The 20,807-nt window shown below is 42.1% G+C and overlaps 2 protein-coding genes across 8 annotated transcripts in view; one reads left to right on the forward strand and one right to left on the reverse strand.

Annotated features, from left to right (window-relative positions):
• Positions 1-17,107, reverse strand: part of SON (SON DNA and RNA binding protein) — a 33,110-nt gene extending 16,003 nt beyond the window's left edge. For 3 of the 5 annotated variants that reach the window (XM_027041672.2, XM_027041673.2, XM_027041675.2), the window contains exons 1-6: positions 16,949-17,107; positions 13,757-13,923; positions 5,782-11,718; positions 3,777-3,937; positions 1,701-1,847; positions 1,335-1,523 (exon numbers count right to left, since the gene is read on the reverse strand). In XM_027041672.2, the coding sequence (XP_026897473.2) occupies positions 1,335-1,523; positions 1,701-1,847; positions 3,777-3,937; positions 5,782-11,718; positions 13,757-13,923; positions 16,949-17,025 (6,678 nt within the window). In that variant the 5' untranslated portion in view covers positions 17,026-17,107. Of the gene's footprint in view, positions 1-418; positions 1,228-1,334; positions 1,524-1,700; positions 1,848-2,013; positions 3,548-3,776; positions 3,938-5,781; positions 11,719-13,756; positions 13,924-16,948 lie in introns of those variants that run through there. The other 2 variants (XM_027041676.2, XM_027041677.2) reach the window with 2 other exon arrangements.
• The window catches only part of GART (phosphoribosylglycinamide formyltransferase, phosphoribosylglycinamide synthetase, phosphoribosylaminoimidazole synthetase), a 29,519-nt gene continuing 25,287 nt past the window's right edge, over positions 16,576-20,807 (forward strand). The window contains exon 1 of one of the 3 annotated variants that reach the window (XM_015062575.3): positions 16,576-16,674. The gene's annotated coding sequence lies outside the window, so the exon portion shown is untranslated. Of the gene's footprint in view, positions 16,675-18,028; positions 18,168-20,807 lie in introns of those variants that run through there. The other 2 variants (XM_015062573.3, XM_015062574.3) reach the window with 2 other exon arrangements.

A 20,807-nucleotide genomic window follows, 5' to 3' on the forward strand; every position in this document is an offset into this window, starting at 1 on the left:
AAAAAAGCACAATAAAAAATGTCACCTGTGAATAGCTCAGGGGAAAAAAAATACTATCAAAAGAATTCTGATTTGGGTTCTGTTCACTTTCTGATTTTATAAACAACAGGATTTATTTATTTGTAATAATGGAGGTGTTTAGTGGAAGACGATATGGCCAATGCAAGGAACCTGAGGTGGAGAGAACAGGTCTCTCTGACCTACATATCCCAGAACTGCAAGAAAAGGAAGTGGGGAAGAAGTCCCACATTGTAAGGGCATCAGATTATCTAGTCCAGTCCTTGGACAAACGTCTGGGCTTTGGAACCAAGGGCAAGAGGTGATAACTAATCTATAGTATCATTTAAAACTCCCACCCACCCTAGTAAGTCTCCACCCTCCCAGATCCCCCAAGCGTGATTTTGCACAACAAGTTAAATAAAAGTAAACTGTTTATTAAAAGATACAGCAAAGGTACAGATACAGAGATACATACAAAGATACAGATATATATATATATATTTACATATATATACAGTCTTGCTGTTTTCATGTGCACTATATTTAGCAGCACATTATTTAATCAGTCAGCATTTAATGGGGTTGTTTTGACACTTGGTGTTATTACTGCGTCATTTTGACAAGATACAACTATAGCCTCATGGAAATTTCAAGGTGTGAATTCCACTTCTCCAACTTTTAATAGTAGCAAAGAGGGGAAGGAGAAGGGAAATGGAGTACCAAGGCTGAGCATTAGGTTAAACACAAGAATTCCAAAGGGCCAAGGTAGCACAGGGAAGGGAAAATGATTAAAATTAAAGGCTATCTGACAACCCAAAGAAATAGTAAGAAACCATTATTTAAGGGCAATGGGCTATGTTATATATCCAAGATGCTCACACATCAGCCTACAGTGACCTTTTCCAATCCAGTTCTTGTGTTGAACCTGAGGATCTGCCTCTCTCTGCTCAATCCCTCCACCCAGTAAATTTGCTACCACCAAAATCTAGAGCTATAGAGCCTCGAAGCAAAACGGGAAGCTAAATAGTTGTACCTTGGGCTACCTTCCCATAAGTGCAAGGAGGGCCCAATGTTGGGTAGGGATGTGATAACACTGTTCTCTGCAATTCGATGCTTTTCACTTTGTGGCTTGGTTCCACAAAGTGAATTGCATCGAGTTACTGTCAAATGAGAAGCTGCGGGTTGTTTCATCTGTCGTCTAACCCGGCCCTGCCGTTTAACCCGGCCCTAAGAAGAGTGAAACAGAAGCCAAATCAGATATAAAGTAACAACAAAATGGGAGATTCAGGTATTAAAAACAAAAAACAAAAAAACACAATATTCCTCTTACTTACCTCAGAGGGCAAATTGCTGCTGAAAACATTATCATCATCTTTGTTCTCTTCACCATTTTTCTCTACAGGAACCCACTCTCCATAAACACTATCTGCTTCTTTTTTTCGATGTTGAGATCCAGATGACACAGGAAACTCTTTTGTTAATGTTACCTGGCTTTTTGGTGGAGTTGGTTTTGCTGCAGCAATCTAAAACATAATGTGTTTCCTTAATTAACACTTAAGAGGTTGTTCAACATAATCTGAAAATAATTGTTCACTATTTCTCACAGTATTTAATAAAACATTAAAACAATTTAATTCTGTTTGAGTTTTATTTAAATAGTCCCTATGCTATTTCATCAAACCATAAACACTAATACTCACATTCAGATTGAAAAAAATGGGTTTGGGTTCACTGAGTTTAAAGGGATGATGATAAAAAGGAGGTTCTTCTTCTTCTTCATCCGAAACATGAGGCTTATTCACTATTACATCATCATCTTCTTTACTCTGTGCGATCTGTTTGCATTTCTTAAAAAATAAAAACAAAAGATAAATCTTACACTTTATGTGGAACATGTAGTTTTTTTAAAAAATCAAAAACCACATAAAATCAACTTTCAAAAATAAAACAAGATAAACAGGTTGTAGTTATGTAGCTTAGCTTATCGGCTATTATTTAAACACACTCTAGCTGTTCAGTCAGTCAACAACATTTATTGAGCACCTACTATGTGCAGAGCACTGTACTGGGCACTGTCCAGGGAATACAAAAAAAAAAAAAAAAAAAGTAGAAGACATGGTCCCTGCTCCCAAGGAGCTTACAATCTAGTTCAAGAAACAGAATTACATACACATGAAATAATTGAGGAACGCTTTTACAGAGCAACACAATTAACAAGTGCAAAATGATATAATACAAATGGAATACATAAGTGCTGAAAGAATAAAAGCTTAAGAGAAAACAGATTCAGGCAGAATTTGATAACCAAGGGCTATTCCTTGAAAAGTTCTAAGCCAGATTTTCATAGTTAAGAACAAGGACTGGCAGGAAAAGAAAAAAGAGTCATCATAGTTAGATGGTGGTAAAAAGGTGAGAAACTTGTATTAGAAGGAACAAGAGGGCTGAAAACGAGGCTTAAAAACATACAGGGAAACACTAAGTGTTCACAAGGTTTTAGAGAAGGAGCTTAGATTTGATGAGCAAGTAATAGAAGCCTTCACTAAGTCCTTAAATTAAAAAAAAAGTTGTAATTCATATTTCAATAAATCTAAGAGAGGAAACATTAAGAAACTATATGAACCCCCAAATGCATGGCAAAATAAAAACTTTGAAACATGTACAATTGGGCTAGATGGTCATGTGTCTCTCCATAAGTGTTTTGTAGGGTGAGTCTCTAAAGGAACAAAACTCAAGAATGGAAAATAAGGCATGATGGAGAGGGTGTTAACTGATGAAGTCTGACACATAAAGCAAAGTCAATTCCTTCCTGAGAAGCTAAGGAATAGACTCCATTACCTGGCTTTATAAAAAGGTCAGAGTAAATTTGGGTGGACTTGTCTATACAAGCAGTAGAATTTGTCACATCCATTATCAATTGAAAATGTTACAATAGGATAAAAAGCTCAATTGGCCAAAAAACACAGAGTATACCAAGCCTGTAACCAAGGGGAACAGAATATATTAACAGTGGCAGGCTGGCATAAGGCTAGCCGATAACAAGTTTCAATATATGAAACAGTGTGGTATTTCTGGATCCTAGCAGCAGTATTTCAGCGTCCTCCCAAAAAAAAAAAAAATAATAATAAAAATAATATTAACAAAACAAAGCCAAAAAAAGCCTCAATTGAAAAGATCAAATTCTTAAAAACAGAAACAAGTGTGTCTAAAATATATGTTACTGCCAAAACCCGAACCGCAGGAAGAACTGATAATGGCCGGCCATTATCACCAATGGCTGGTACCAAACAGCCAAAACCCGAAATGTTGATGCGTAAGAAGTTCCTTTCAGGCAATGGCCAGCTATTCTCATTAATTTCCAAGCTCCGGTGGCAAAAGATCATTTCTGAAGATTGTCTGTGTCTTTGCGTATATGCAGTACACTCGTGGCGATCAGTGAACACGTCGTGAATGGAAACGAAACTGTAGGCGAGCTTCTGCGTGTTGCTCACTCAACACCTCCTCCATTCAAACGAACCGTCCCACTCCTCAGTCAGTTTGGCTTCTAAAACTGGAAAGCAAAAGTAATGGGAAGTAACTTTTAGCTAGCGGAGCTTAGCCATCCCGGATAATGGCCTGCTAAACAGAGCTTCTGCCGCTGCCACATCTGTATTTCGGGTTTTGGCCACTCGGTGCCAGCCATTATCAGTTCAGCCCACAATTCGGGTTTTGGCACGCTCCAGAGTCAACATCACTGAAATAATCCACTTAAGAATGTAAACAAATTCTGTCTAGCTTACCTCAGTTAGTTCTTCTATGGTAGCTCCTCCTGACTTTTTAGCAACTTTCTCTTCTATTGTAGGCGGAGGTGCAGGCTTTAGGTTTGGCGGTAAAGGAACACCAGCCTTAGCACACATGGCAGCTGCGTTAGCTTTGGCTATTTCAAGTAATTGAGCCTTGTCTGGAAGAGGAAAAATATAAGCAGTTTCCCCATAAGACTAATAAACACATTTTATTCTATCTAAAATCTTATACACTAACAAAATTAAAGGCATCAATTTTCTGCCCTAACATACAGTTGTGATCAAATCACTCTTCAGGTCAGTTTTTAAGCAAATGCCCCGATTAAGTCCACGTTTGGCTTCCCATTCACACACTACACAAAATAGCTAAATTACCGAACCCTGCCAGACACTCTAAGACACACACACACACCTGCACAGCCCTCTTTGTTTTCCAAAAGTATCATGCCCTTAAAATTACTTTCCTTCTAATATGACATTTTAAATCACTCTTTAAGCCCAAATTCAACCTCTTCTAACAAGCCAGAATTTAACACTCCTCTTCAGTGTGCTCAAAAGTGCCCTGACTATACAAGTAATCATCACATTTTGCTCTTTCTGGCAGGTTACTACTTGGTAAAACAGACATACATGCATTTTATCCACATCCCTCTACTAACTTGTAATCGCTTCAAAGATGTAATTCTGTAAATAAAAAAAAAAAAAGAACTCGGGGCGCCTGGGTTGGTTAAGCATCCAACTCTGGATTTTGGCTCAGGTCATGATACCAGCATCATGGGATTGAGCCCAGTGTCAGGCTCTGAGCATAAAGCCTGCTTGAGATTCTCTCTCCCACTTGTGCGGGTGCACTCTCTCTCCCTCTCTAAATTAAAAAAAACAACAAAAAAAAAACAAAAAACCAACAACCCAACTTTTGCTTAACTGAATGAATTTTCCCTTACTGTTCTGGTCTTTTTCTTTAGACAACCCTGACCTGGAAATGTCGAATCTACTGACATAATGATAAATTATCCATTATTGCAGGTAGTCATGCACTATCCATCCACTTTTAATCATCCCTGCACACTTGTTAAATCAAAGGGAACTAGAGCACTCTATTTTAAAAGGCAGATTATTAAAATACTAAAGTCAATCTAATAAACTTAAAACCTTATTTTGCTATTATCACCAACCCAGATAAAAAAGAACTCCCCACCGTGCAAAATTCCCTACTCACTTCCATTACCCATTATACCAATCAGAGTTACCTTTGCACACATTTAACAACCCTGTGTTGCCATTTTCAATCATGGAACTTATTTAAAAAAAAAAAATACACACTGTAATTTCAGGCTTGTGTTCAAGGATCTATGTTGGCATACATGCAAGTAAAACAAGCTCAGCGTATACCAGCCTTATCTTTAACTAGACTTCTACTTTCCATTTTCAGTTACAGGAAATAGTTCAAACTTCAAGCATGTAAAAACATTCAAGTATGTAAACACCTTGGTTCTAATACACTCCAAAGCACATCTTTTTAACTCTAATTACTAATTTACTTATCCCTAAGTTTTCTAAAACCCATAATCTAATTACAGTTGACCCTTGAACAAGAGGGGTTAAAGGCACTGATACCGTCGTACTTGAAAATGGCATGTACTTTTGACTCCCCCAAAACTTAACTACGGATAGTACACCACTGACTGGAAGCCTTACTGATAACATAAACAGCTAATTAACATACGTTTTGCATATGTATTACATGCTGTCTGCTACAAAAAACATTAAGAAAACCATTAAGGAAAACACATTTACAATACTAATACTTTATCAAAAAATTCACGTATAAGTGGACCCATCCAGTTCAAACCCATGTTGCCCAAGAGCCACCCATATGGAAATTTAAAGATATAAATATTTACCTAAGCCAATAACCCAAAATATTCCATTTGACTCAAAGATCAGAAAAAATGGATTTGTATCATCCTCTATTACAATGCCAATAAATTTTAAAATTACTTACTCAAATCCGTCAGACGTTTAGGTGATCTGCCTCTCTCAGAAGACCTGGATCGTTTACGACGAATGGGAGATCTGCTAAACCTTCTTCTCAAAGGTGTTCGTGATCTCCTTAATCTTACTGGTGAGATACTAAAGCTTCGTCTCCTTACCACAGACCTTGATCTTCTCCGGCGGCTTGGGGTGCGGCTGCGGCGGCTTGGGGTGCGGCTGCGGCGGCTAGGGGTGCGGCTGCGGCGGCTTGGGGTGCGGCTGCGGCGGCTTGGGGTGCGGCTGCGCCGGCTTGGGGTGCGGCTGCGCCGGCTTGGGGAAATACTAAAGCTCCTCCTCCCCACAGATCTAGATCTTCTTCGCCGACTAGGAGTGTGACTCCGACTCCGACGACTTGGGGTGCGACTTCGAGCTCTAACTGTTTTCCGGTTATCCCTGGAACTTGATCTCTTTCTTTTTCTTTCCCTAGACTTAGACCTGTGCTTTGGAGATCTTTTACGCTTCTCTTTTGATACAGATCGCCTTCCTCTGGACTTTGACCTTGACCTGCTGCTCCTCCTCCTGCGTCTTGAACGTGACCTTGAACGTGTCTGAGAGCGATGAGACTTAGATTTCGATGATCTCTTCCTTGCCCTAGAACGAGATTCACTGGTACGCTTGCGTGATTTATGTTCAGAAGACTTGGAACGCTTACTTCGAGATCTTAATGAGGAGTCTCTTTTCTTTTCTTTCTCACCTTTGTCCCGGTTCTTGTTTTTCTTACTTTTCTCATGTGTGTCCTTAACTTTTACAAAAATCTCATAATCATCTTTTTCCTCTGAAGAGGACTCTGAAGCTCTTTCTGGTATACTGATTACGACTGGACTGGCAGCAGATTTGTCACGTTCAACCTCACTTGCAAGTAAAGGTCCTTCAATACCAGCTCTAAGGCTTGTAAGACGTTCCATGTCCTTAGGAAGTAATGGTCTCACTAAATCTGCTTCATTAATATCATCAATATTGGCAGAAAATCCTGAATCAGAGAGTATCTCTTTAGTAGGGAGAGGTACTTCTTTATCTTCTCCACTACTTTCTTTAGGGCTGAGAGCAACTGCTAATGTCTGGTCACACTCTTTTATAGGTAATGGTCCTTCTGCATCCTTACTAATAAAGTTATTAGATGGTAAATCGAGATGAATGTCTTTAGCAGGCAAAGGTCCCTCTATGTCAGCTTCACTACCACCACTGGGACTAGTGGAAATTATCATGTCGTGTTCAGTATCTTGAGTGGTTAAAGATACTTCAACATCATATTTACTAACTGAAGTGAGAGCAGATGCTGTAGCAAATTCAATACCCTTACTGGTTCCCACTGCATCAGGTTCAAGAGCAAAGGGACCAGCAGAAGATAGAGTTCCTCCATCAGCTTCGCTAACACTAGAGCATGTATCCAATACTGTGCATTGTTTAGTCTCACCGATGGATAAAATATTCCCTTCACCAATTTCACCAACAGCACCAGTGGCGGCAGCAGACACTGTGTCATGTTCCATCCCTTTAGCAACTAAGTGATTATTTATGTTAAGGTCTATATTTGTACCATGATCACTTTCATAAGGGTCATTCTTCAGGTGTCCTTCAGCATGCGGCTCTTCGTCTGAATGCATGGGAATCTCCTGCATGCCAATCTCTGGAGTAAGACTTTGATCACCAGATAGTAAATTCACTCCTTTTATAACATCAGACTCCAGTATCATTGGTGTAGACTCTGCAACTATCTCAGTCGGTATTATTTGGGTCTGTTCTGAGACAGTGATAGCAGGCTCTGAAATTATCACAGTGGATTCTTGCACTGAAACAGATGGTTCTGAAACAACTGCATTAGCCTGAGGGACTGACACTGCTGGTTCCAGGACAGGCACACTAGGCTCCAGGGCAGAAACAACTGGCACAGAAATGGTAACATTCTCTGACTCAGCCAAGGCCACAGTCTCTGGGACGGCCTCAGCTGTGGGTGGGTCTGGAATAGCCACAGCTGTTGAGTCAGAGACCACCATAGCTGTTGGGTCCGGGATAGCCATGGCTGGGGTCTCCAAGACAGTCACAGCTGGGGGCTCTGGAACAGTCCCAGTTGGTGGCTCTGGGACAGCCACAGCTGGTAGCTCTGAGACAGCCATGGCTGGCAGCTCTAGAGCGCTCTGTGATGGCTCTGGATTAGTCGCAGCTGACTCCAGGAGGGACTGAGATACCTCTGAGGCAACATGTCCTGAAGCTTTCATGGAATCAAAAGTTTCTGCTGTCTCAGACATAACTGAAGGTTCTGACGTTAATACAGTTGGTTCAGCTGACATCACGGGAGTTTCAGATACCATGTAAGTCACTGGTCTCTCTGGAACAATTTGATGCTCTTCTGCTACTACCGCAGACTCTATGGGTGTTGATGTAACCGAAGACTCTGGCTCTAATGGTGGTTCTGGAACGGTAACAGCAGCCTCTGATGCTAACACTGAAGGATCTGATGCTGACACTGAATAATTAGCAGGCAATGTCGAAGGCTCTGAAATCTCACTTTGACTCACAGAAGGTTCAGACAGTGATACAGACTCTTCAGGAGGTAATGCTGGTACCTCTGTAGGCCAAGTATTTTCAGCTGTTAATGCTGACTGCTCAGTAGGTAATGCTGGACCCTCCGGTGGTTCCTCAGGAGGCAAAGGTGGGGTCATTGGTGGCTCCTCAGGTGGCAATGGTGGCATTGTTGGAGGCTCTTCAGGAGGCAAAGGTGGCACCATATATGCCTCCGTATATGTATCAGTATAAGAATCGGTGTAAGAATCAGCTGCCATAGACATCATTGAACGATCAGCAGTGTAAGATGACATCATAGATCGGTCAGCTGCAGAGTACGATGACATCATAGACCGGTCAGCAGCAGAGTAGGACGACATCATAGACCGGTCGGCACCCATGGACATCATAGATCGGTCAGCCATTGGGGACATCATGGAGCGCTCGTAAGCTGACATCATAGAGCGTTCATAAGCTGACATCATAGAGCGCTCAGCCATAGGGGACATCATAGAACGCTCATAAGCTGACATCATAGAGCGCTCATAAGCTGACATCATAGAGCGCTCAGCCATAGGGGACATCATAGACCGCTCATAGGACATCATAGAGCGTTCATAAGATGACATCATGGAACGTTCTGCAGCATAGGACATCATCATAGAACGTCTAGATGCTAACATCAGGGGTCTTGGTGCTAACCTGTACGGCCTGGGGGCTATTCTATAGGACCTGGGTGCTATCCTATAGGGTCTAGGTGACATCCTATAGGGATCAGGAGTTAGTCTGTAGGGATCATGGCCTAATCTATATGGGTCCTGCCCTAACCTGTAGGCATCATGACCTAACCTGTAAGGGTCATGACCTAACCTATAGGGATCCTGAGCTAACCTGTAAGGATCCTGAGCTAACCTGTAGGGATCAGGAGATTTTGAACCCAACATAGCAGAATCTTGGGTACTAGATGCTAACATCTGGGCATCCATGGTACCAGATGCTAACATCTGAGCATCCATGGTGCCGGAGGCCAACATTTGAGAGTCCATAGTGCCTGATGCTAACATCTGAGAATCCATAGAGCTAGTAGCTAACATCTGGGAGTCCATGGTGCTGGTCGCTAACATCTGGGAATCCATAGTGCTGGTAGCTAACATCTGGGAATCCATGGAGCTGGTTGCTAACATCTGAGAGTCCATGGAACTGGTTGCTAACATCTGGGAGTCCATGGAGCTGGTTGCTAACATCTGGGAGTCCATGGAGCTGGTTGCTAACATCTGAGAGTCCATGGAGCTGGTTGCTAACATCTGGGAGTCCATGGAGCTAGTTGCTAACATCTGGGAGTCCATGGAGCTAGTTGCTAACATCTGGGAGTCCATGGTGCTAGAGGCTAACATCTGGGAATCCATGGTGTTGGACGCTAGCATCTGGGAATCCATGGTGTTGGATGCTAGCATTTGGGAGTCCATGGTGTTGGACGCTAACATATGGGTCTCCATGGTGTTAGAAGCTAACATATGGGATTCCTGGGCCATCAAGGGATCCACTCCTACTGTTACAGAAGTCTCCCCCACTAATGTAGTAGGCAGCTCCTGTGCTACCGTATTATAGGATTCCAGCGCTGTCGTCGAGGGCACCTCCAGGGACTGCGACACGGTCATCGTTGACAGCTCCGTTGTTGTCACCACAGACTGAACAGAGATCTCCAGCGCCACAGTTGCCACAGGCTGCCCAGGCAACTCTGGCGCCCCAGGCTGCCCTGGCAACTCCAGCACCCCTGTTGCCAGAGGCTGCCCCAAAAGCTCCAGGGCTCCGGCTGCCCCAGACTGCCCCGAGAACTCCAGTGCCCCCGTTGCCATGAGCTGCCCAGGCAACTCCAGTGCCCCAGTTGCCACAGGCTGCCCTGACAACTCCAGCGCCCTAGTTGCCGAAGGCAGCCCTGGCAACTCTGGCACCCCAGGCACCGAAGGCTGCCCTGGCAACTCCAGCGCTGTCGTTGCCACTGGCTGTCCTGGCAACTCCAGCACCATCGCTGCCTCAGGCTGCCCCAGCAACCCTGCTGCCGTCGTCACCTCAGGCTGCCCAGGATGTTCCACCGTTGTCATCCCCACAGGCTGCTCCAACTCTGACGTCGTCACAGGTTGTTCGGCCAACTCCATTGCTACCGTTACCGCAGGCTGCCCTGGCAACTCTACTGCTGCTGTCACCGCAGGCAGCCCTGGCAACTCCTGTGCCATCACAGGTGGCTCTGGTACCTCCTGTGGTGGCTCCAACCCCACGGATGGTGCCGGAAGCCCTGGCAATTCCTGCGACAACTGTGGCACTGATGTCACAGAGGGCCCCGGCAACTCAGGCACTGCTGTCGCAGGGGGCCCTAGCAACTCAGACACTGGGGTAGAAAGGGGGCCTGGCAACTCTGGCAACGGGGTAGCAGAGGGCCCAGGTAACTCCAGCAATGGAGTCACAGGGGGCCCCTGCAACTCCGGCTTGGAGGTCGCAGGTGGCCCCGGCAACTCCACCACTGAGGCCACCGACGACTCCGGCAGCTCCAACGCTGTGGTCTTGGGCAACTCCAGCAACTCCTGTGGTCTTGTCATGGGTGAATCTGCGATCTCCGACGGTACTTCTACAGGCTGCTCTGGCAATCTGAGCACTTCAGTTGCAGATGACTCTGGAAAATCCACTGTTGTTGATGTACTCGGCTCAGGGTGCACCTCAGCAGTGATCTCGGATGATACCACAAGGGTTTCCGATGGCTCTAGCCCTTTTGCTACTGGCGGTTCTAGCATGTTTGATTGTTCTGCAGGTGTGGTATCCAAAGATTTCAGCACAGGCTTCACCTGATATTCCACAGACATTGTGACAACCGGCTCAGATGACTTTAGCACGACTGTTGTAGTGGGCACTGGTGCCATTGTAAAGGAATCCAGAATCTTTGTCATGGGTGGTTCCAGCGTGACTGCCACAGACTGCTCTGACTGCACTGAAATTACGGATGTTGATGCAACTGACAGTTCTGCAGTTTTTGTAGCTGGCTTCAGAGTTTCTAAGGTATGTGGCTCTGATACCTCCATTGATACCACAGGAGGTTCTAACACAACTGCAGGAGATTCACTGGTCTCAGAAAGGCCAAACGCTCTTACAGAATGCTCCAGTGCCATCGCGGAAGGTTCAGAATCAAACTTCAAAAACGAATCCGATTCTAAATCTATGTTCCCATCATGATGTGATTTTGCCTTTGATTCAGATTCTTCTGGCTGTCTCTTATACTTTTTTTCCTTTTCTTTCTTCTTTTTCTTCTTTTTATTTTTGTGCTTTTTATGCTTCTTTGACTTTTTGGTGGGAATTTCATCAGTAGGATCTGTTTGTACTGAAACACATCTACTTTTTCTGGAGGCCTCTTTCAGGTCTGAAAGTAAGGGAAACTGATTTTAATTTGTCAAACATTCCCCAATGTAAACTCAGATATATCACATAAATGAGACTCATATTCCATATTAAAATGCCATCGTATAATACTTCTTGTTAAATAAAGTTACTAAGTAAACTATTTTCTATATACCAATTACCTACAAACTTTTCTAATATTTCTTTCTACAACTAATGTCTAAACTTATCAGCAACTTAAAAAAAATTATCAGTTTTTCATAAAAACTTGAGACTTATACTGTGTTTTATTAAGCTTAAAACTTTTTTCTCCAACTCTCAAAACATGGCAAAATACTATCAAACTACACTTACCGAAGAATATTTTGTATTACCAGTTGTTAAAATTCAAGTTACTATAAAAGATACACTCATTAAACAATTTTTACTATCTGTTTTTTGAATCCTGACTCAATCACCACAAACTAGATGAATGGACTTGGCCAAATTACTGACACTGTCTCCTAAAGTTAGAGGGCAAAGTGAGTTAAAATGCTAATACGTGCAAATGCTAATGAGTGCTTTTATGCAGTATATGAAGGGCTAAACAACTAACGTAAAGCATCAACACCAAACGTGAACTTTACTTCATCACACCCGTGTTACATTCTAATAAACACCTTTCCCCCCCAACCCTCCTCTAAAATTGCCAAAATAATCTTAATGTTTTTACTTAAAAAATAAGTCACTTAGAAAAGAAATTCTTCTACCTCTTTACATTTAACTTAAAACCGCTGCACTTTTCTGAAATAGAAAATAACTTCTTTTCTACTTTACAACCAGGTAAATTTATTCTAATACCAATATCCAATTAGATAAATTTTAGTCATCGCAGAAAAACTAGTCAGAAATCTAGACCTGGGGAGGGAGGCCTGGGTGGCTCAGCTGGTTACATGTCCAACTCCTGATTTCGGCTCAGGTTATGATCAAGCCACAAGTTGGGCTCTGCACTGGCAGCAAGGAGCCTGCTCGGGATTCCCTCTCCCCATTGCTCTCTGCCCCTCTCCTATTCGTGCTCTAGCTTGCTCCCGCTCGTTCTCTCTCTCAAAAATAAACTTAGGTGCGCCGGGGTAGCTCAGTTGGTTAGCGTCCAACTTCAGCTCAGGTCATGATCTCACAGTTCGTGGGTTCGAGCCCCGCGTTGGGCTCTGCTGACAGCTCAGAGTCTGGAGGCTGCTTCGGATTCTATGTCTCCCTCTCTCTCTGCCCCTCCCCCACTCATGCTCTAGCTCTCTCTCTCAAAAAATAAGTAAATAACCAAAAAAGATTACAGAGAAAATGAATCAATCCATGACAAGACCTATTCTAAAACAAAATTAATTACTTTGTACTAGTTATCATGTACTTCATGCTAGTTAGCTAAATTATACTTCAAAAAAAAAGTTGCTACAACCATAAACCTAAGTATAGCTGAAGTCTATGCTGTTTTTACCATGTCCTATATCAAAAACAATTCAAATAAGAAACAAAACCATACCACCCGCCCATTTCTAAAACTAAAGATAGTTCTTTCTGTGCTTGATCATAAGTCTTTCATTTCTAAACATCAATTATTTTAATTTCCAAAACACTAAATACCAAAGCAATGACTCCTCTCCATCCACTGCATTTTTAGGAGGAGTAGATGCAAAAACAAGGCAATCTCTAACCTTGCGCTTTAAACTAAAACCTCCTAGGGTTGTAAAATCATTACAGATTTGGTCCAGGCTCCTGCCCCTTCCAAAGCTGACATTTACACAACTGTTCAATGAAAACCCGCTTTCAGAATCCTAGCAATGAGGCACAAAACCGAATCAAATACAGTTATAATATTCCACCAGCAAAGCAAATTATTTGCTCACGTTACAGTACAACTATATTGTCACAGAAAAATTTAAACAATGTCTTCAGTAAATAAAATTTAGTAAAATAAAATTTAGTAAAGTCTAATAAACACTTTTAAATATCCTGCAATAAAAAAATAATACTGTTAACTAATTAAAAACCTTAGTTTTTAAGACAGCTGATTATCCCCAGCTTACCTGGCTTGTATCGTAGTTCTGTATCTAAGACCCCAGAAAGTACTTCCTCTATCTTCTGAACTATTTCTTCATTTGGTAGGCTCCTGGCAGAGGCAGCTGCATCACCTGCCTGGTTTCCTTCATTAGGTGTATTTGTTTCACCATTGAGCTGGCCTTCATTCCTTCCACTTGACAAGAAAAGTTTTCAAAATTCATTAATACTTTTACCACACTATATAATACATTAATATTTATAACTCAGTTGATTAAAATAATCTTATACTGTTCATACATTTCACCATTTTGGGATTTCTTTCAGAGGATATTCCCCACCAACAGTGCCTCCTTCACACTACTCAAAGTTGGTACATCTTTATTTTTACACAATAACTTAGTTTTCAGAACTATGAAAATTAAGAAAAAATCTTTAAAAGAGGTTTCTAAGCTCCTTATAAAATAAATAATAAAATATTCCCAGAAACCTAAACTGATTTAGATTTGGGTTAACTTGCATTTTTATCTCAGAGGAAAAAAACCTACTGATCACAATCACATATCCAAAGAAAAATACACCACCTAACATTACGATAGAAAACTAGAGCCACAATAAAACCACACCTGTACATGGATCACAATCAGCATCAACAATATCAAGGAACAGTTACCACAGACACATTAAGTAAAAAGGGTAAAACTGTAGCCTCAGATCAGATTTAGACTGATTAAAATTACTGAAATGCCATGAAGTTTAAAAAGAAAAATACATTTATATAGCTTTTATCCACTGTCAAGAATCCTAGTATTTTCTGGTGTTCAAAAAAAGTCATGGGAAACAAGTGACATTTTATTTCACTAACAGTAAATTAATATAGATGGCTCAACATGTTTTCAATTCACAGGGCCGTAAGAATCTGGACATGAGAAGCATGTCATTTAGCTAGTCATTTTTACTATTTTTGTGTAAGTTAACAGAGTTGTTTTGAAAAATAATTTTAACATACTCAATTTACCTACTAACAAAAACCGATCAATTATGCTTCACTCCTGATAAATGTCTAAATGGTCAAAAAACAAAAAAAATCAGTAGTTAACTAAATTTAGAACACTTGGCTTTTTAATGGGTCGCATAATAATTAACTTATTGACTATTAATTAGAGTCATGGGTCTACATTCCCTAACTCATTTAATCCTAACAAAACTCTATGATTACCACTGTCATTCTGATTTTACAAATGAGGACAATGACCCACAGAGATGAAACCAAACTAAAGTTCACATAGTTACTAGTAGGTGAAGCTGGTATTCAAAACCAGAGCTTATACTTTCTTAACAACCATCTATACACAATAAATAACTTACTTTACTTAAACGTCAGCCCCCTTACTCAAATTGATATATGTAAAAATATGCAGGAAAATATGGCAAATATAGCTCACTGGAATAATCAAAATTTTGCTCTCAGACTGATAACTTATTACTTATTTGACAAGAAGCTGAATATTCCCAATAATAAGTTTCTTTATCTAATATTCTTTTTAGACTTTCTGGAGCTTCTTTTACTCCTTTCCTAAGCACGTACACATAATCAATCACCTAACTACTAAGCCATGGATTTAAAAACCAAAGTATAACTAAAAAAAGATTATAATCATCTTTAAGTCATCAAATATTCATCTCAATTACTGAAAAGGGATGAAAATTTCAAACCATCTAAATATCCAACAATACATTCCTACAAAAGAATTCTATGAAACCATAAAAAAGGTCCCAAAAGACGACTGAGAAGACAAACTTGTTCGCGATCAGGTGAAAACACAACACAAAACAAGATGATCACAATTCACAAAATATGTATGTGCATCTGTACACACAGGGTAAAAAAATGAAAGAACATAAAGAACATTATGCGGTTTTCCCACTTTCTAATTTTTTATTTTTTCTAAAGTTTTTACAATAAAACACTTGTTTTTCAAATACAATAACTGATTTTTAAAAGGTATAAAAACAAGACATTACAATAAGCAAACACAACTGTCCGATGAAACTATTAAAATTTTCAGAAAATTATATTCCTCTGGTCTTTTCTTATCATCTAAAATCACTAACACATGACAAAATTTTAAACAGCGATGAAATAAGTGAGCGTATAGATTTCCTACTTAAACAAAATATCCTACAAAAAAATAATCTTAGCGATACTATATACCGTTGCCCCAATAAACCTATGTTAATTTCAGCACTTAATTTACAACTGCGTTTTCAAATTCATGCTATTACTCTAAACTTTCAAAATATAACGAGCAAAAACACTTGAACTCGGAATACCTACGTTACATGAAGCAAAACTAAAAGACAACCACGTAACATCATGACCCACACCATTTTCCTCGTCAGTAAACAACTATTTCTTTGGAAATCTCTTCCCACTCAAATTTTGAAACCAAGGGTAAACTATGTAAGGTCTAACACAACGGCAAAAGTAGCGTGTTGATCATATGTCAACTGGGGCAGAAGCAGCAACAACAAAAAAATTAAATTAGACGTCAACAGAAACCTACTTTCCAACCGAAATTGTTAGTGAAAATACTCTCCCGTCCTCACCTCGAATATTGTGTCAAAGTACCTAACGTTAATTTGAGCTTTCACTTCAATTTCTAATCCATTAGGAATGCTGTCTGGTGGAAGCCACAGGACCCTAGGGCCCAAATAATCTAATTAAAGGATCCCGACCCCCAAAGTGATCTCAAGCTTGCCAATAATAAAGCGGATTTAAGATTACTCAAGAAACGGCCGTTAGAGACCCTTTCCGGTCAGAGGCACCGGCCGGCGAAATCCGCGGAGGCGGAGAGGGGGAGGGGAAACGCGGCGGCGGAGGAGGAGCTGAGGCAGGAACTAGGCCCGTCCCTGGTGGACAACCAGGCCTACGAGTAGCTAAAAGGTAAGGGACGGCCAAACGGGAAAGAAAAATGAACATCACAACCCGGTTCTAGAAGAGGGAGTCTGGGGTTACCTCGGAAAAGACAAAGTTCCTCGCAGGGAAGGGAGGGAGCGGATGGGGGGGGGGAGGGCCCGGAAAATGGATCCCAGGCCCAGGCGGGGCTGTAGCGGGGCCTGAGGCGAGGAACGACGGCGTCTCTGAAGAAGGGTGCCACGGAAGGCTACACGGGGCCCTATCGGTCCCTTGGGAGCAGAAGAGTCTGGGAAGCGTTTACCTGGAAAGCTCCTGTTGAATTTCCCGGAATTTACTGACCACGAAAGACCTAAAAATCTGCTCGATGTTGGTCGCCATGGCGTCCGCTCCGTTCTCTCAACTCCTCCTCGCTAGTCCTCCAGGCTCCCAGCATGCCTCGGGAGGAGGCGCAGCGGCCAATTCCGTCTCTCGCCGTCCTGATTGGCTTCTGCGGGAGCGTCTGGACTGGCACGCTCCGCCTCTGGACCAATCAGTGAGCACGGCCTAGTTCTCCTCCGCTGTTTCTGAGCGGCTGGGGTAGAGGTGCTGACGTTTGCGCCGCGCACGACTATGTCCGCCATGTTAGTGACTGACGCAGGCGCCATTACAGGAGAAGCGTCTCTTGAGGCGGCTGTGTCAGTTTACGTTGTCAATCTCCAACAGTGTTTGGGGAGGCTTAAGAGGTTTACTAAATACTCGAGATTAAATAGCATGACAAAAGGGAGCAAGAAGGACTACGTGCTTTGACACGGGGCCTCCGCCGTTCCCGGGTGGCGCCAAGTTGTGTTTTGGCAGGGAGATGCATCCGGAAAACCATTAATCTGCGCCCGCCCCACTGTGGTGTGAATACGAAGGACGGACATGTTTTTACCCCCATCTTTCTCTTATGGCGTCCTCAGCCTTTTTTTTTTTTTTTTTTTTTTGTTAAAGCAGTAGGCAGAGATCTTAGGCGACCTGCCGTTCAAAGTCTGGTGCATTCTAGTCTCGTCGGGAGTCGAGCGTGTCAGGAGGTTCTCGGCAGTAGTCAGCTCTGACTCGTTAGCAACACACAATAAGCTAATCGTGGGTCTAGCATTTTGGCGACTCTCCCCCCCCCCCCACCCCGCCCTCAGAGCTGTGAGGCCTCCTAAGGGGGAATGAATAGAGACGATACGTGGCCCCCGATAGTGTAATGATCCATTATAAACGCGCACGGTCTTGGTAGCATTACTGTGGAGTAAGCTCAGGCCGCACACTAGAGCCAGAGGCAATCACACTTGATTACCTCGCTGAGGCCACCACGGGCCGCGCTGACCAATGGGGTGGCGCGGGCCGCGGGGCGGGGCGGGGGGGGGGGTGGGTAGAGGCTCCCGCCGGATTCCGCTGGGCCGACTTCCGGCGCACGGCGGGCGCCCGGGCTCGGAGCGCGCGGGTGAGCGTGTAAGCGTGAGCTGCAGGACCGCCCTGTGTCGTTGCGGGAGCCCTCTCCGGTTCTAAGTAAAGTACGCCTATGCTTCGGTTTGGGAATTTACTATCAGGAATTGGATGAAACTGTAGGAGCCGATTTGACTGTAGGGATTCTCGTCTTGGTTTTAAGTGCCGTGGGTGTGGGTGGGCCATGTGCATTTCACTTCTTTTGACCGAGGTTGACGTTGGATTTTTCACATTCCCTCCCTTCTAAGAGGTCAGGGTCTTTTTTTTTTTTTTTTATGGGTCTGTATTTTGATGCCTTTTTTTAGGTCATAAGCCTAAAATGCATATTTTTTCTTGATGCACCCCTGGTCTGTAGCAGATTTAGTCCACTTTCGCAATTGGTTTCTGCTTTATATCATTCACCCTGTCCTTCTCAGTTGGTTTACCTGACTCTCTTATTCTGGTTTTAAGCTACCCGTTTAGATGGCCGAGGTCCAAAATTAAGTTTCTCGAGGTATCCCAGCTAGTAAGGGGCAGTCTCAACCCAAACCAAAGCACTTTGCAGCCCAGGCCTCCTAACCATCCCTGGTGTGGATTCCTTCAGGCTGGATCCTAATGCAATTTCTGTGATCCGCTGTGGCAGCTAGGACAGTTTTCCTTTAGTGCCTCTCATCCAAACTAAATGTTTGGGTTTTTTTTTTTCTCTAGAATTCAGAAAAATTTGTTTACTTCAGGTGTTTTGATACACGTGACAAGGCTGTTTTTTGTTAAAAATAGCTTTTGTCTGAGACAATAGCGACTTTTCTCTTCCTCAAATTTTAAGTAATCATCATCTCAACTGTGAAGACTATCCAAAGCAAAATTGCATACTTTGGAATCAAGGCTTCACTTCCTCTTAGATATGTGACATACAGCAAGTTGTTTAACCCAAGTGGACCTCAGTTTCTTATCTGTACAGTGGGGTGGTTATAGTAGCTACCTCATAGAATTCTTACGATTGTGAAGCAATTCTCGTGAAAAGCGTTTAGAATAGCATCTGGCACAAAGTAAGTGCTTAAAAGTTGTAAGTGTTTTGTATTACCAGCCTAGATTTTTCTGTAAATATGTAATCCTAGCATCACTCAAGTTACTGATTTCAGTTTTCTTTTCTGCTGTCTTCAGTTTGCCTTCTACCTAATGAAACGTCTTCTAGAAATTAGTAGACTAGTGTGACAAGTATTTATTCCTTTGGCTTTTCTCTCCCTGTTAGTACTTGTATCTCTTAATGTATCAACTTACGTAAAAGTAATAAAATATAACAAGCTCGCATTTATTGCTGCTGTCAGAAATTGTATTAACTGTTTATAAATGTCATTTCAAAGAAAATGTTATTTCAGTTAACCCTTAATATAGCTTCTTAAGCAAGTTCTCCTACTTCCATCTTTTAAGATGTAAAGAAATCGAATTACAGGTAGTAAGAGTTTAGCCAAGATTACACTGCTGACTTGAGTTGAGATAGGTGTTATATCCGTCCAGCTGAGAATCAAATGCCAGAGCTATGGTGAGACGTGTTCAAGTTTGAGTTTGCCTTCTGTACCAACCTTCTAGCATATTGCACTACTTAAATCAGGAGTCCGCAAACTGGCCCTTGTACCAAATCCTTCCTGCCACCAGTTTTTGTACAGCTCACCAAATAAGAACAATTTTCACAATTGTTACATGATTAGGAAGAATTTAAAGGAAGAATGATATTTTTAAGACATTTGAAAACTGTAAGATATTCACATTACAGTGTCCATAAATAAAGTTTTATTGAAACACACTCATGATTATTCTTTATGAGCCTGTGATAGCTTCCTACTGCTTAGAGCGGAATATAGGCAAACTATGACTTACAGCCCACTGCCTATTTATGTAAGGTTTCACTGAACATAACCATGTTCATCCATTTCTGTATTGTCTATGGCTGCTTTCGTGCCACAGTGACAGAGTTGAGCTGTTACCATAGAGATCTTATGACCCTCAAAGATGAAAATGAAAATATTTACTCTCTGGCCCTATACAAGCCCCAATCTTAAATATTTCTTCCAGTTTATGATAACTTTAAAGTCTTATCTGTGGTATCTCAACATTTAGAAGCAGGTATATTAAATTTGAGGTTTAAATTTGAAATGTTAGGATTCTTGTTTAACTAAGGATTGATGATTGCAAATCTTTCAAAAGAGGAAAAGTAGGGGCACCTGGGTGGCTCAGTTGGTTAAGCTTCTGACTCTTGAATTAGGCTGAGGTCATGATCTCCTGGTTTGTGGGTTCAAACCCTGTGTGGAGCTCTGCACTGGCAGTGGGCCCTGCTTGGAATTCTTTCTCAGTCGGTCTCTCTCTGCCCCTCCCCCACTCACATGCCTTTCTCTCTCTCACTCAAAAAATAAACTTTTAAAAAAATTTCAAAAAGAGTGAAGTAAAACCTAAAGAAAGGTGATTATTCATAGGAATTTTTTTTTTTTTTAAATCAGGTTAGAAGTCACCATTTAATTCCTTAACCTAGCTCTAGGCCAGTCTGCCTCATTTTTAAAATACCTACCTTAGGGGCGCCTGGGTGGCGCAGTCGGTTAAGCGTCCGACTTCAGCCAGGTCACGATCTCGTGGTCCATGAGTTCGAGCCCCGTGTCGGGCTCTGGGCTGATGGCTCAGAGCCTGGAGCCTGTTTCCAATTCTGTGTCTCCCTCTCTCTCTGCCCCTCCGCCGTTCAT

The sequence above is a fragment of the Acinonyx jubatus genome, chromosome C2, assembly GCF_027475565.1.
Source record: "Acinonyx jubatus isolate Ajub_Pintada_27869175 chromosome C2, VMU_Ajub_asm_v1.0, whole genome shotgun sequence".
Taxonomy (NCBI): Eukaryota; Metazoa; Chordata; class Mammalia; order Carnivora; family Felidae; genus Acinonyx; species Acinonyx jubatus.